At 33.7% G+C, this 15374-nt stretch overlaps 4 protein-coding genes across 5 annotated transcripts; all 4 read right to left on the minus strand.

The window, feature by feature from the left end:
* Positions 1–3531: 3531 nt before the first annotated feature.
* On the minus strand, positions 3532–4158 carry LOC123263618. The gene is made up of 2 exons (XM_044726523.1): positions 3791–4158; positions 3532–3735 (listed from the first exon to the last, which is right to left on the minus strand). Exons 1-2 carry the CDS (start codon positions 4149–4151, stop codon positions 3602–3604), a joined length of 495 nt encoding a protein of 164 aa, XP_044582458.1. The 5' UTR covers positions 4152–4158; the 3' UTR covers positions 3532–3601.
* Positions 4159–6694: 2536 nt separating this feature from the next.
* Positions 6695–8405, minus strand: LOC123263099. The gene has a single exon (XM_044725636.1). It carries the CDS (start codon positions 8403–8405, stop codon positions 6723–6725), a length of 1683 nt encoding a protein of 560 aa, XP_044581571.1. The 3' UTR covers positions 6695–6722.
* A 437-nt stretch (positions 8406–8842) lies between these two features.
* Positions 8843–10837, minus strand: LOC123263528. 2 transcript variants are annotated; one of them, XM_044726380.1, is made up of 2 exons: positions 10176–10837; positions 8843–10085 (listed from the first exon to the last, which is right to left on the minus strand). In XM_044726380.1, exons 1-2 carry the CDS (start codon positions 10801–10803, stop codon positions 8998–9000), a joined length of 1716 nt encoding a protein of 571 aa, XP_044582315.1. In that variant the 5' UTR covers positions 10804–10837; the 3' UTR covers positions 8843–8997. The 2 variants fall into 2 exon arrangements, with proteins under 2 accessions (XP_044582315.1, XP_044582314.1); XM_044726379.1 differs by having other exon boundaries at positions 8843–10837.
* A 1595-nt stretch (positions 10838–12432) lies between these two features.
* Positions 12433–15374, minus strand: LOC123263100. Its single transcript, XM_044725637.1, has 2 exons — positions 13939–15374; positions 12433–13086 (listed from the first exon to the last, which is right to left on the minus strand). Exons 1-2 carry the CDS (start codon positions 15328–15330, stop codon positions 12433–12435), a joined length of 2046 nt encoding a protein of 681 aa, XP_044581572.1. The 5' UTR covers positions 15331–15374.

The raw sequence follows: 15374 nt of genomic DNA on the forward strand, positions 1-15374 counted from the left end.
TCTTCAGGACCATCAGCAATGCATATAATTAATCATCTAGTAAATTAGTAATGATTAGTATTATAAATAGTAATCATAGTCACATTGCAAGAAAGAATAAAAGCAAGCATTACGGAGCTCTTCGAAATTATCAATTACTCGTGACCTCGGTCAGGTATGAATGCCATGAGCTAGAAATTATTTTCCATATATAGTGTAATTAGATCTTGGTAAAAATTATAGTTTTGATCCAAATTTTCGATAATTTAGCCGAATTTTAGTAAAAAAATAACCAATTTCAAAAAAAAATGGATAGCTGAATTATAAACGTTTTTTTTTAGTTATCACTGATAGAAGGATTTAATTCTATTTAATAAGATTTAGTAACAGATACTAAATGATTTAATAACAAACCTTTCATTACCAAATATTTAGTAATAGGTACTAAATCATTTATTAAAGCCCATTGCCACCAAATAAATATTTTGTATTAACGAATGATTTATTGCTACGCAATAAATCGTTTATTGGTATCAAAGAAATTAATTTTTGAACTAATTTTAGCGTGTTACCCAACTTTTTAACTTAAAATAAATAAAAATAATTAAAATAAATAATTTTAAGTAAAAATATAAGGTATTATAAAGAAAAGAATCTTATTAAATTATATTTTTTTGTTTGAGACATTTATAAAATTTAAAATTAAACAAGTTTTTAACATATCAATAATAGACTAATTGAAAAATGTTAACTAAACTCCACTGAAAAAAGACATAAATAGAAGCCATTTATTGGGAGTATGTGTATTTTAAAAAGGGAAGATAAATTAGAATTAAAGCATAGCCATATTAAAGCAAATTTTAAGGGAGTTGGGAAAGAACGGATAGGGGAAAGGGGGGGACCTACTCAGTGGGAATTTTTCCGTAATTGAAAAAATAATCAGACAGCCCAGACTGGGAATCGAACCCAGATCTCTCGGTTACGCGCCAAGGGCTCTACCAGTTAAGCTATCCGAGACAAGTACTGACTACTTTATTCAGTCACGTATATAAGACCCACCGAGCAAACAACGCCACCGTCCATCTTACGGTAAAGAGCCATATTAAAGCAAATTTTAAGGGAGTTGGGAAAGAACGGATAGGGGAAAGGGGGGGACCTACTCAATTTATAGTAATTAGTTTGATTAGCCATCTATCGATAATACTTACCAAAGAAATATTTTTCATATAACCTGCATTGAAAATGTGAGTTTCAATGCCTGTTGAGCCAACCGAAACTAGACAATTTCAGACCAATGCGACTGTGCCGGGCAGGTATCAATTATTTCTTCCCGGCGGACAGAAAATGACGATTTTCTGTCCGCGAGGTGAAGTTGCAGCTTTATTTTCAATCCTATCAATTGTTTGTTTATTTTATACCTTTATAATTGTCATTCTAACCGTTAACTGTACTGACATATTATAATTCTGTTATTAAGCATAAATAAGAATGATAAAAGAAAACTTGTCAACTTACGAATAATGTTTAGTAAAAAATAAACTATTACTTTCTATTTTATTATAAGTTTCATAATAAAATGGTATTTTTGCTGTTCGTCTGAAACTATCTAGTTCTGGTTGGCTCCAGACATTGAAACTAGCATTTTTAATGCAACTTATATGAAATAGTATATTATACACCTAGGGGAGTAAAGTAAGAAATGTCTCAGATCACATGTAATTGTTGGCCGAGGCGAAGCCGAGGTCAACAAACATGTGATCTGAGGCTTTCTTATTTACTTCCCGAGGAGTGTATACTAATTTTTTGTCCGACGAAGGCGGAAAGCGGCAACTTAGTTTAGCGCAGCGGGACGAAAGTTGCCACTTTCCGCCCGGAGGGCAAAAAAAAATATAATGTGTGACGCGGGATGAAACACGATTTCAGACCGAGTGATGCCAGCCCTCGCTTCGCTCGGGCAGGCAACTTCACTGGTCTGAAATCGTTTTGTTTCATCCCTAGTCACACAATATACTATAGTCCCTGTTACTAAATATTATTTGGTGGAAATAAATATTTACTTCCATGTAATAAGACTTTGTTCATATAAAGAAATTATTTATTAAACTAGAACAAATAATATCGATGGGTACAAAATATTTGTTTCTCCCAAATAAATGAATAAAAATTTTGTTACTAAATCAATTTAGTACTCCGTACTAAATCCTTCTATCAGTGTACTCGAACTATGCATTAGTTTAAGTAACTATTGACAAACAGTTATATGGACTGTATTTAAATAAATATTTGTTCTATCGTGTTGAACAAAAAATAATTAGGCAACTGAAAGGTTGTTACGGACGATGGCTCAGATAGCTTAACTGTCCGAGCCCTTGGTGCGTAACCAAAAGATCCGGGTTCGATTACCGGTCCGGGCTGTAACAATTATTTTTTCTGTTTTCTCGGTTAAAATTGATAAAGATTACTATTAAGCCGATATTTAACTAAAAATAGTTTAAGTAACTATCTATTGGTGTTCAATATAATTTATTATTTTAGGTATAAGAACTTCTATTAAATAGTAGTGATGCTATTTAACTAGATTTAGCTAGTTCAGAGAACCAGATTTTTCTCTCAGTGTAGCCTAAAAATCAAGATTCCAATGATTAGTTACATTAAATCGTTAGTTTTGATATCACAAGTTTTAAATGATCTGGCAATTTTATAATTTTAACAAATTTATAAAAACTCGGTGGAATTTTTTTTTTAAGGTTGTTGAAAATAATCCTAAAATTTAGTTGGTGATTTTTAAAAGTAATTATAAGAAAACTATAAATGCATTAAAAATAATTCCATGACTTAAAGCTTTCCATTTATAAATTAAGATTTTAATTGTCACATTAAGGAGATCCAAAGTACCCTCCTAGTGTAAAGAATGTCTATAAAAAACTAATACGTAGAAATACTTTTGTTATGCATCTTAAAATTAATTTTTAAATTAATTAATAACATTTTTGAGGAAATTTCCGATAAATTTACTCATTAAATAATTATTAACATTTAATTGACTAATAAAAAATGTAGCACTCTGAATTACCGGTATACACTTGACAACACCGCTCGAGTTCCCTGACCTCAAAATTTATTTATATTTACTGTCTAACTAAACTGACTAAGATCTTCTAGCGATTAAAAAACCTTGGTTACTTATGCTTTGAGTAACTGCGCAAGCGGTGTTGCCAAGTCAAATACAAGACTTTAAAGAACGCAAGTTCCGAGTGATTTTTCATAAAAAATATAAAATATCTCCGTAAGCCGTTCGGAAAGCTACTTTTTTATTGTTTTAATCTTTAGCTTATTATTTTTTCAATAAAATTCAATGAAAATAAAATTTTTTTTAAATCGTTAATTGCATTAAATTCTTAACAAAATATCCAGCTGGTAGAATCTTTATGCAAAAATTACAATTTCCAAACCTAATTATTTAATTAAACCCCGGAAACTGTTTTTTAATTTTATTATTCATTATTAGGCTACGTAAATTGAATTTACAAATTTCAATTACGAGCTTATTAGTTAAAAATCAAGATTCCGTCACATTAAATCGTATTATAGGTACAAGAATTTATTCATATATTTACAAGATTCAGACCGAATTCGTTTTATTTCTACCCCGATTCGCCGTATCATAAACACCATCCTCAGTGTAATAATCATCCTTGAGTTTCAAAAACCCTGAAGAATTTCCAGATCCATAGTCAACCTTGACCGTCCCAATTCCTGCAAAAAAAACCTTATTGAGCACCCAAAAATCCCCAAATTATTCAAAACTTACTTGGCTTGGGTTCAAGATTGTTTTCAATCCTCACCACAATTCTCGGTACAGATTGGTTGACCTTGATGTCCGAAATAGGCTCTCCGTAATCCACCAAAAAGAATTCCGTTTCATTATCAGGATAATCTGCAGGCACGGCAATAATTTCCACGGTCGAATTATCAGACCCCGAAAATTGTCTCCTGGAGCTGATATTCTCCGCCAATTTATCAATCAATTCATCAATTAGCACGGAAGGAACAGCTGGCTGAGCTTTTCCGATCAACTCTCTTGTTTTGTTGATTATATTAACGTAACTTTGCCGTTCGTCTCTTAACCTCTGCAAAACAGTGATCACGGAAATTTTTTTCCGGTCGTCCATAACCGCAGACTCGTTAACTAGCTGCTGTATCACGCTCTGTTGATTGTACTCTATTACCGGCGCAATTGCTTCCAGGAGTTTCTCGATTAGTTTCATTACTGACAAGTAGTAGTCATTTGAAGCCGTCTTGATATCCGAATTCGAAACCTTATCATCAAGCTTCCTTCTAAAGGACTCTTCCTTTGGGTAAAACAGCGTCAGGTTCTTGTCAGGATTCTTCAAGGCACTGGAATTGCCAGAATCAACAGTGGTGTTCAAAAAACTGCGCATGTGGAATTCAGGATTGATTAAGTTTTCAGTTTTGTAAGAAAGTCCTTGAGTTTGATGAGATGAATTCCAAAACCCGCCTTTGGAATCCTCCGTTGGAAGCCACCGATGAAATTGTTCCTCAGTGCTGTTTCTAATTTGCGACAGCCAAATACTAAAAGCGTCATCACCTAGAAGGAATCTTACCGTTTGCAACCACTGTTTGAATTCTGAAAAGTTTTTGTCCAGTCGAGATTGTTCCACCCAGAAGTTTATTACGTCCGATTTGTTGTTTAAGTTTTCTAATAATGCAAATAGCAAACTGCTTTTTGGTTTTTCTGGTGGAAGTTCTTGAGAGTCATTTTTAAAACTTGCTCCGCAAGTTTTAAAAGATCCTTGAAGGTGACATTTTTGACCTCGAGGGCAGATCCATCCTCTGCATTGCTCGTAGGACTCTAAGCCGGACTCTGAAAGCAAGTGCCAGTGTCTTGAGCAAATCCCCTAGTTGCTAGTGTCTTTTTCTACATGTCTTGCTCAAGTTCATATAGAATAACTGGTTCAAGATTTATATAACTAGCTCAAGACATCTAGTGAAAGAATATGAGACAAGTCTAATGCAAGGTGCATTTAAAAACTTTCTGACGGATTTTTTGAATCAGAAACTCACAACAAACACTTAAATGACTTGCTCAAGATTCGCTCAAGATCCGTAATTCTCAGTAATTAGTTCATTTCTTAAGCAATTGTCAACCAAAAACTGACAGAAAATGTGGAAGCGTGACTTGCTCAAGATTTGCTCAAGATGCATCATGCATTATATATTTTATAGCACTTTTCCCCGTCCACTACTTGAAGATGTATTGATTCAGTGGTGCTTATTTTAAAATAATTTTGTCTTGATCGATAAAACAGTAGGTCTATGCACTAAAAGGTTAAGCTGAATGAGATCCACTGATCCTATAGTAAATATAGGAGGGGTAGAATGATGCGAACGGTCATTCGAAAACATTTGATCTTGAGCAGATCTTGAGCAAGTCTTGCACAAGTATATTCAGCATGCTTCTGGTGTTAGTCTTTCTCAAGAATTGATATAATTAGTTTATCGATAAGCATCTTCAGATTTTCGCAATTTTCTTACACGATTCTTGAGCTATAATCTGGCCGAAAGTTCTTGTACAAGGCTTGTTCAAGATTTGACAATTGAATTTGCTACATGTATCTGGAGCAAGACCCATAGGTAGAAAAAGACACTAACAACTATTGAAATTAAGACCAGATTCACTCAAATCTTGAAACAGATTGCTGTATGGGTATAAATAATACACTTACTTAATAAAATTAATTTTTTTATTAATTATAATTTTTTAAAATTTGAATTTTGGCGGGAGTGTGACGTAGTACTATATCCGGTGCGCAACGCCATCTTACAGAAAATTTATGAACTAAATTTCCAAATTTTGTCTTTTTAAGAGTTTATCGACTATATTATCAATATATTTTATATTTTTCATTGTTAATAAGTTAATGAAATATTGTTTTAGAACACTTACCTGTTTGAGCCAAACAATCTGGCGAGTGACTGCATTTTGAAAAACCGCAAAGTTTTTCCGGTTTTCGGAGAAAACATTCGTGAGGTGACAAACAGCCAATTGATTTGCATTTCTCAAGCCAAGTTTTGATCTCTAAAAACAAAAAATATCAGTACTTTCTTATATTTTCGGTCTAATTCCAATTCTGTAATCACCTCTTTTGTGAAAGCAAGCCTTGAATAGTTTGCACGGCGGGTTGCTGCAAATTGACTCTCTGAGAATGCATTCCTCGCCCAAGGGACACTTGTACCCAGTACAAGAAGCCGGTCCGTCGTGGAACTCCATTTCCGTAATACATCTCGCGACCTTTTCTCTGCAACCTGACAGAATAAATAAAATAAATATCTATCATAAATCAACTTAGAATCACTTACTTTCCCAGTTGCATTGCCGAAGTCTCACGGTGCAGATGAATCCATTGCTGCACTTGACACTATCGCAAGAAGTTGGTCCTTCTAGAGACTCTTTGCGATTTTTAGCACAATAACGCATTTGCGGGCAAGAAGGTGTCTCACATGAAAATTTCCTGCTAACACATCTTTCATTGCTTTTGCACTTGGGCAAACACACTTTATCGCAGGAAACTTTGGCCACTAATACTAATAATATCACAGACGCTAAGACTACCTTCATGTCGTTTCTGTTTGACACTATATGTAGAACTGAAATCGATAAGCGTAATTGGACGCCGTCGATATCCGGACGATGAAAAAAAATATCATTGTTAATTCTTCAATTATTCTCTGATGTAAACAACAGCTTCAGGAGCGATAACATTAAATGCAAAACATTCAGTCACTTTTTCTTTCAAATCGTCGTACAATTCCCAGTCACCGTTAATTCGCCGAACGTAGGCTTTGAAATGTTCGGAATCTCCCTCTATGACTCCCGCGAGTCTGAATTTTGTTTTCAAGAAGTTCAATTTTTCGGGGAACATGTTCAACTTGCACTTGTATTTTTCATTTCCCACAGAAATGGTTAAAGCTATGAACAAATAATTCTGCAGTTCAAAGTACGTTTTAGAGATATTTTTGCACAAACGACACCGTAATTTATCGTTTGTGAATCTATTGAGTTCTTCTTCGATCGAAATCTTTCTAGTCGGACCAAGTTTCACTATTTCAAATGCTGATTTTTTCGTGCGGTTTTCCGGATGACAGGTGAAGTGTCTGTAAGCGCTGGGCAGTTCGTCAAAGTACTTCCCCCAGACTCCGAAAATCGACCCGAAAAGGTCGATAGTAAGCGAGGGAGCGATCCCGCCTAATTTTGCAAGAGCTATGTTCTTCGACACTAGATAATCATCCCGAAGAGAAGCTGCCTTTGAGCAAGGACTCGCGCGAAGTATCAGGATCAAATCTATGATTTGTGAGTTTTGTTGCGACGCGTTTTCAAAATTCGGATAGTCAGTAACGTTCGCTAGGAGGATCTGGGCTATTGAATCGAATCCGCAGGAGTTTTTAAGTATGAACATCTTTCCTTCCGAGGGATAAGTTGGATTTTTGTTCGCGTTGGGCAGAAGACAGCATTCTTGCAATGGTGGTTTTGATAGATGTTGTGCAAATTGTTTATCAATTAATTTGTCTATATGCTTCAATTCTGACCGTGAGTCCTTAAAAGTAGGATTAGTTTCCATTTTATTAGCTGAAGGGTATCTTAAATCAGATTTGTGAGTATCCGACTGTGATAAGTCTGATTCTTGGGTTTCCAAGGGTAGTTTTGCAAAATGTGGAAAATTTTCATTTATAGCTTCGTATATATGCTGCGATTTTGACAATGAGTCTTTAAAAGTAGGATTTGTTTCCATTTTATTGGAAGAGTCATCAAGATCATATTCTGAATTCGTTCTTGTTGAATAGTTAGAATAGCCGTAAAAGTCAGATCCCCAATCGTTTTCTATATAATCAGGTTCAAATATCTGCGATTTTTTTATTTGAATCTCCGGTATTCCATCATTCCGGCAAACATATTCAAAATTCCTTCTCTTTTTTCGATTTTTCAATAGAATACTATTTGGTTCAGCTGAATCAAACGCCGACCAATTAATAACCTTCATCTCACCTATTGACTCAGATTTCTTGCCAACAATCTTTGTAACCAGCAGCAAAGACGCGTTTTTTGCAACCATCTTCAATTTACTCGTTGTAGAATTCAAAGCTTCGGATAAACGATTACTTTCGCCACTTACTAAACCCAGCATTGCTTTAAATTCTCTATTAAACACATCAATCACCAGAGTCTTATCATCCGAAGTAATCAATTCACCATTCTCTAACTTGTTCCTTATCAAATCGAATCTAACGATCGAATTGTTGTAAGCTTCGACTTGTTCATTGTAAGTTTTTTCGGAGAGATTATTGTATAGGTCACTTTCTTCGATTTGACTTGTGTCGAACAACTTTATTATCAAACCGGTCTTCATTGTGCTCGCATATTTTTCCGTTAGTTCCAATAAAAAGACATTTAAAAACTTAGTAACCTTTTCGAAGGTCGAAAGTACTTTTTCAACATCCTTTGTATTCAAATTAGATAGATATATCTCGATAACTCTCAATAGTCGGCGATAATCTATAATTTTAGATTTTAATCCATTGACAAAAGTCTTTAATAATAATACGCTTGCGTTTATTTCACTCATTTTTTAAATTTCTTTACTAATAAATAGCATAAAAAACAAAATTATATTTAATAGAAAAGTTACATGTTTTTTTTAATTAACCGGTGCGCAGCGCCATCTTACAGAAAAATTAAGAACTAAAATTTCCAATTTTGTCTCATAATTCTCTTATTTTTATAAAAATTCTTTAGAATAAAAAATTAATACTAGTTCCTTATTAAAAATAGTTTTTTTTTAATTTTAATTTTGGCGGGAAAGTGACGTATCATCATATCCGGTGCGCAGCGCCATCTTACAGAAAAATTAAGAACTAATTTTTCAAATTTTACCTTTTTAACGCTTTATCGACTAAATTATTAATTTGTTTAATTTTTTGCAATCGTAAAATTGTTGATAATCATTCTCTGACATATATCGCAGTTTCGGGACGGATTTTAAAGTCAATATTGACTAGTTTGGCTACCGTTTTTTTCATATCATCATAAATTTGCCAACTTCCGTCAATTCGTCTGACATAAGCTATAAAATGCTTTGGCTTATGATCAATAACACCCGCAAGCCTGAAATTTTTTTCCAAGAAATTAAGACTACTTTGAAAGAATTTAAGAGTGCAATTTGAATTCAAGCTAATAATTTCAATGTACAATTGATCTTCCAACTCCAGTCCGTAATTTTTTGACCGACAATTTGGACATGTAGTTTTATCAGTCCGCATCAATTCGTTCAATTGATCACTTATAAAATTATTAATTTTTCTTTGTCTTATTTCTGGATCCGTTTCGTTAATACCTTTGTCAACAATTGAAAAGAAATGTTTAGGTTTTGTTTTCATCGGGACACAAGAACAATTGAAGTGATAGTGACCGACTTGCATCGAATCGTAGTAAGTATCCCAAATTCTGGATAAAGCTCCGAATAAGTTCAATTCCCAAACTCCTAATTCATTTTTCTTTAAATTTGAATCTTCTTTATGAACCAAGTAGAAATCGCGATATTGGACAGCTTCTGTTAGATCAGTTTTTTTTTGTAAATTCAGTAAGAATTGGGCTACATTATTTTTAGATAGTTTCAGTATGGCCTCATAGCAAGGATCATCAGTTATAGCAGCCAGGAAAATTTGGGCTATCGAATCAAACCCACAGGTGTTGCTTATCTTAACTAAGTCATTGCCCACCCAATAAAGTGTACTATTGAAGCCGTTTGGTAGCAGAAAAATACTTTTTAGTGAAACAGATCGGGCTCGTTTAAATCGGCAGCTTTCTTCAATTTGTGGCGACAAAGTTTTCCGTCTTCTTGAAGACGGACCTGGTTCTCTTGAATCTTCATTCTCAAATATACGTGAAATAATTTCATCGAAAGACACAGTTGGAGTTAGAATTTGCATTTGTTCAACAGCTTCAGTCCGAATTGGTCTATTTTGTACGCTTTGAAATAATAATTGTTCATTAGATTGGTTACTTTCTACAGAACTTCCATTTTCCGAACGCGAATCCCGTTCAGCAGATTCAGTTTGAATTGAACTAGTTTGTACGCTTTGAAATAATAATTGTTCACTTTCTGCAGAAATTTCTGAACGCAAATCCCGTTCAGCAGATTCAGTCTGAATTGAACTAGTTTGTTCGCTTCGAGCCAATAATTGTTCACTTGATGAGTCACTTCCTGCAGAACTTTGACTTTCCGAACTCGAATCACTTTTCGAATTTTCATCATAAATCTGCAAATCATCAATAAATGAATCCAACCTATTTTTCCCCTGGTCATCCGTTTTAAACGACTTTTCCAAACTACTTTTTATATTATTAAGCTTCCTAACATAATTATCATACTTAGCAACTTTTTTATGGAAATTCTTGATGTATTTTTTTAAGCCTTTCTTTCCATAATTTTTATTCGCTGCTATCTTTTCAAATGTCTTTATCATAAATTTTATTTCCACAGCAGCTGCTACTGCCTTTTCGTACCACAAATTTGCGTATTTCCGAAAATTGTTAATATCTTTATCAAAATCTTCATACTTGGCTTTTACTAGTTGATATTCAGGATGCGAAGAAATAGGTAAATTAAAATTTCTTGTCAAGCTTAACTGATAATTATCTAAAGAAGTATCTAATTGATTTCGATGGTAATTTAATCTTTCGACAATTTCAAACTTTAAATTTCTCAATGATGACAAATCAAAATCTCGACACTCATTAGACGACATTTTTGATAGTTTCAAAATTCTCTTACTATAAAAAGCATAAATAAAAAAAAATAATTTTAAAACAATTTAATTATTCTTTGATATAAATCACAGCTACCGGACTGATTTGCAAGCTACGATCAGCTAGTATATACATTGTTCCTTCTGAATCATCATAAATTTGCCAATCGCCGTTAATTCGCCTTACGTAAGCCAAGAAATGTTTTGACGTTTCTTGAACGTTTTCGATCACCCCAGCAAGCCGGAATTTTTGGTTTCCAAAATTCAATTCAGTTTCAAAGTAATCTATAGTGAAACGCAGTGTCTCGTTGTATGCAATGTCAATAAACAATTGGTCTTCTAATTGTAAATATTTAACGCAATTTTCATCGCAATTTTCAGATATCACAAAATTATCCTTAAACTCCATTAATTTACCAGCAATATTACTGGTTGAATTATTCAATACTTGATCGTAACCGACGACAAATGTTTTTTTAAATTCTCCGTTTTGATTATGCGGACACTTAAGAGTCCCGGAATTTATCGATGGGTAGTAAGTATTCCATATTAAGACTATGTCTGTCATCAAATCTAGGGTATTTTCAGTCAGTTTAAATCCTGGAGTATCAACCAAGTATCTCTTGACCAATCCAACAGAGTTTTTTGGATTACCTTTCAATTTGAACAGTAATTTAACTTCTCTACTCTGATTCTTCACAAGTTTGAATTCATAGCAGGAATCATCGATGATACTGGCTAGCAAAATATGCGTGATAGAACCGAACCCACATGAATTCTTCACATAAATAGTTTTTCCGTCTTTTTCTAAGCCAATGTTATCTCGATTTGCATTTGGTATAAAAGGACATTCTTCAAGTCGTATTTCTTCATTTAATACCCTAGGACATGGGTTAGTTATTTTTTCACATTTTTCCAAAGGGAAGTCCACATAACTTCTAAACATTTCAATGATACTATTCAAATATCTCATCAAAATATTGCTATTGTCTCTACTCCCCATTTTACTCGGCCCGACTAAACTTTTAAAATATTTTATATACGCAAGTATATTCAACGTAAATTCAATATTATTAAATTTATAAACTAAAGGTTTATTTTCCATGCTCAATAAATCATTTTTTAAATTTACAAACTCCTTGATTTGATGGTTTAAATAATCAATTGTTTCATTGTATCTTTCAAGAGGTGAATTCAAAGTTATCATTTCGATTGCTTTCGATACTTCATTAGATTTCTGATCTAATAAACCAAGAAAGCTATTGATGAACTTGGTTAATTTCTTGCACACTAAATCGAGTCTGCTGAATTCGATGTAGAGATCAAAACGCTTTTCTTCGCTACTGCCCATTAGAATTGAAAGGTAATTTTTGAAGAAAACATCTACATGGTCACCAAATTCTATAAAATCCTTGCCAAATTTTGATATTAACTTCAAAAATTGGTCTAGTTTCTGGACATTGCTTGCATGCGTATTAACTATCGACATGATAGGTTTTTATATTTTCAGCATAGTATGCTACTATATAAAGCGTTGTAAAAAAAAATAATAAATTTTTAATTGTTCAATAGTTTTCTCAATTATAGTGATTATTTTCGGACATTCCTAGGCTGTTGAGAACCGGAAGCTTAATCAGAATCACTACTTTTTGAATCATAATCACCACTCGCTGAATCAAAATCACTACTTTCTGAATCAGAAGCAGAAACGTCTGATTTGAGTCTTCTTCTTGAAACCAACTTTTTTTTAGAAATTGGTGCGAAATTTTCCAGCACATCATAATCTGGATCATCGTTTTTCTCCCGATGTCTTTTTTGAGCAAGTCTTCCTGAATCATTAGTTAAATCAGAACTTCCATCAGAATCACTGCTTCCTTTATCATCAGATTGCAATCCTTGTAACTCAGAAGCAGTAACGTCTGACTCGAGTCTTTTTTCTGGTGCTCTCTTCTTATTGTCAGGCTCAGAATTATCCGAAGAACTGGAGTTTTCACTAAGGCTATCATTAACTACATCACTATCTGATTCTTTACGAAATTCTTCTTCAACCCCTCTACGTTTTATGACTAAGTTTTGTGATTTATCCTTTGAATTCTTCTTTCGTTCTTCTCGAATATTTTCTCGAATATCCTCATGAGTCTTCGATCTATTACCTTTGTATTTATTTTTCGTAGATCTCTCTGAACTAGATCCATCATTAGGGTCCATATGAGTAGTTAATCCTCTACTTCTCAGGTGTTCGACTGGACCATCAATTTTTCGCGCGGCATGACTATCATCTATCCCTTTTCCATCAGTTTCTGGATTTTTCGTGTTCTGCTGTGAGTTGATCATTCCTGTTTCACCTATTTCTTCAGATTCTGACGCTGAGCTTGCTGATTCTGATTCTGAACCATCCTCTGAATCAGAATTACTACTTTCTGAATCAGAAGCAACAATATCAGACTTGAGTTTACTTATTGGTGCTATCTTGCTTTCAGAAATTGATGCGGAATTTTTCTCTTGATGTCTCTCTCGATCAAGTTTCACTGGGTCCTTAGTTACAGAACCAGAACTTATGAGTTCCTTTTTAATTTTTTTCTGACGTTCTAATTCTAATAACCTATCAAATATCGTTGGTTTATAAACTGTTAAACCTTTATTAACCATATCATCAACTTGTGGTCTTGAAATTTGTGGATATTCAGGGTTAATTTTTCTTTTCTTCCTTAAATTTTTCCTCATCTCATCAATTTTACTTTGCAATCTATCTTTATCGTCTAAATCTTTCTTTTTCAAATCAAATTTAACCTTTGTTCTTTTAGACGGTTCAAATTTATCGTCAGATTCAGAATTATCCGAAGAACTGGAGTTTTTATTTTGGCTATCAATAACTGCATCACTATCTGATTCTTCACCAAATTCTTCTTCAACCCCTCGACGTTTTATGACTAAGTCTTGTAATTTATCTTTTGAATTCTTCTTTCGTTCTTCTCGAATATCTTTATGAGTCTTCGATCTATTACCTTTGTATCTATTTTCCGTAAAACTCTTCGGACTAGATTCATCATTAGGGTCCAAGTCAGTAGTTAATTCTTCATTTCTTAAGTGTTCAAGTGTACTATCATTTTCTAACTTATCATCACTTTCATCTATTTCTTCTTCATCAGTTTCTGGATAGTCCATGATCTGCTGCGAGTTTATTATTCCTGTTTCTCCAATATTTTCAAATTCTGACGCTAAACTTGCTGGTTCCGATTCTGAACTACCCTCTAAATAAGAATAACTACTTTCTGAATTAGAAGCAGTAACGTCTGATTTGAGGCTACTTGTTGGTGCTATATTCTGATTACCAGGCTCAGAATTTTCCGAAGAACTAGAGTTTTCATTTTGGTTATAATTAACTGCATCACTATCTGTTTCTTCACCAAGGTCCTGGGGAACCCCTCGACGTGACATAACTAAGTTTTGTGATTTACTTTTTAATCTGTTACTTTGTTCTTTTCTTTTATCTTCTCGAATATCCTCGGCAGTTTTTGATTTAGTCGACCTGTATATACTTTTCGTAAGTGTCTCTGGTCTAGATCTATCATTAGGATCCAATTTTGATGCTAAACTTGCTGAACCTGATCCTAAACCGTCTGAATGTTTCATTTTCTCTTGAGAAGCATTTGATGATCTTTGGACGTTTGGTTGATCATTATATTGATTTCCAGCACTTGATCTCGGAATTTGAGTTCCATTCGACGAAGGCTTATCACTTCTTGCTGCCTTACTTTTTTTCGCTTCATCTGATTCAGAACCTTCACTTTTCCGCTTACGTTCATCCTTAGCGTTATGATCAAAATTAACATCTTCCAATTTAGAAATCCTAATTAACGGCGATCCATCTCCATTTCCACTCATCCTCTTCAACATGTCGTTCAAATGATCAGAAATAATCTCACCTTTCTTTTTAGTAGTCTCATCACTTTTAATACTTCTAAACTCTGCGATATAATCTTTCACCGGGATTACAAACTTACGGCCATAATTCGTCGTGTAAATAATCAACTGTTTTTCCAAATGCTTATGAAAAGTATCCAACTTGTCAATCTGAGTGTTATAAACCACAGCAAGCTTGTCGTGTTTTTTGATAATCCTCTCGATCTTTCTCGCCAAATTCGTCGCTTTTTTAACAAACTTCTTATCCTCTAATTCAAATCTATCGTATTCTTTCATAGCAGATCCGTGTTCTACTCTTAAATTGTACAATTCTAACGCCACTGTCAGTATGTCTAAATAATCTTGAGTAAAAGCCTTTGAAAACCTCTTCAATTGCGTTCGGAACTTATCGCACAACTGTTCAATCCTTGTATAGTCATCATGAAAAACGCTTGATGTCTTTTTCTGCAGTTCCGACTTACAATCATTATATTCATCTTCCAATATTTTACGATACTTATCAGCGTCGTTTAGTACATCACACATAAATGTTATTAGTGCTTCTATACTTTCGTCTACGCTTACATTGGTTGCTAAATTTCCAACTTTTTTATTGAAATTCATCGTGTTAAGAAAGTTTTTCTTTACTATAATAATCACTAAAAAAA

This window comes from Cotesia glomerata, linkage group LG4 (genome assembly GCF_020080835.1).
Source record: "Cotesia glomerata isolate CgM1 linkage group LG4, MPM_Cglom_v2.3, whole genome shotgun sequence".
Classification (NCBI taxonomy): domain Eukaryota; kingdom Metazoa; phylum Arthropoda; class Insecta; order Hymenoptera; family Braconidae; genus Cotesia; species Cotesia glomerata.

Excerpts from the sequence above, each read along its gene's own strand:
- LOC123263618 (XM_044726523.1), bottom strand. The coding sequence starts at position 4,151 with ATGGACGACCGGAAAAAAATTTCCGTGATCACTGTTTTGCAGAGGTTA. Across the intron at positions 3,736-3,790 it reads CAATCTTGAACCCAAGCCAA|GAATTGGGACGGTCAAGGTT; the intron begins GTAAGTTTTGAA and ends TTTTTTTTGCAG.
- LOC123263099 (XM_044725636.1), bottom strand. The coding sequence starts at position 8,405 with ATGAAGACCGGTTTGATAATAAAGTTGTTCGACACAAGTCAAATCGAA.
- LOC123263528 (XM_044726379.1), bottom strand. The coding sequence starts at position 10,803 with ATGTCGTCTAATGAGTGTCGAGATTTTGATTTGTCATCATTGAGAAAT.
- LOC123263100 (XM_044725637.1), bottom strand. The coding sequence starts at position 15,330 with ATGAATTTCAATAAAAAAGTTGGAAATTTAGCAACCAATGTAAGCGTA. Across the intron at positions 13,087-13,938 it reads CAGAAACTGATGAAGAAGAA|ATAGATGATAGTCATGCCGC; the intron begins ATAGATGAAAGT and ends GATGGAAAAGGG.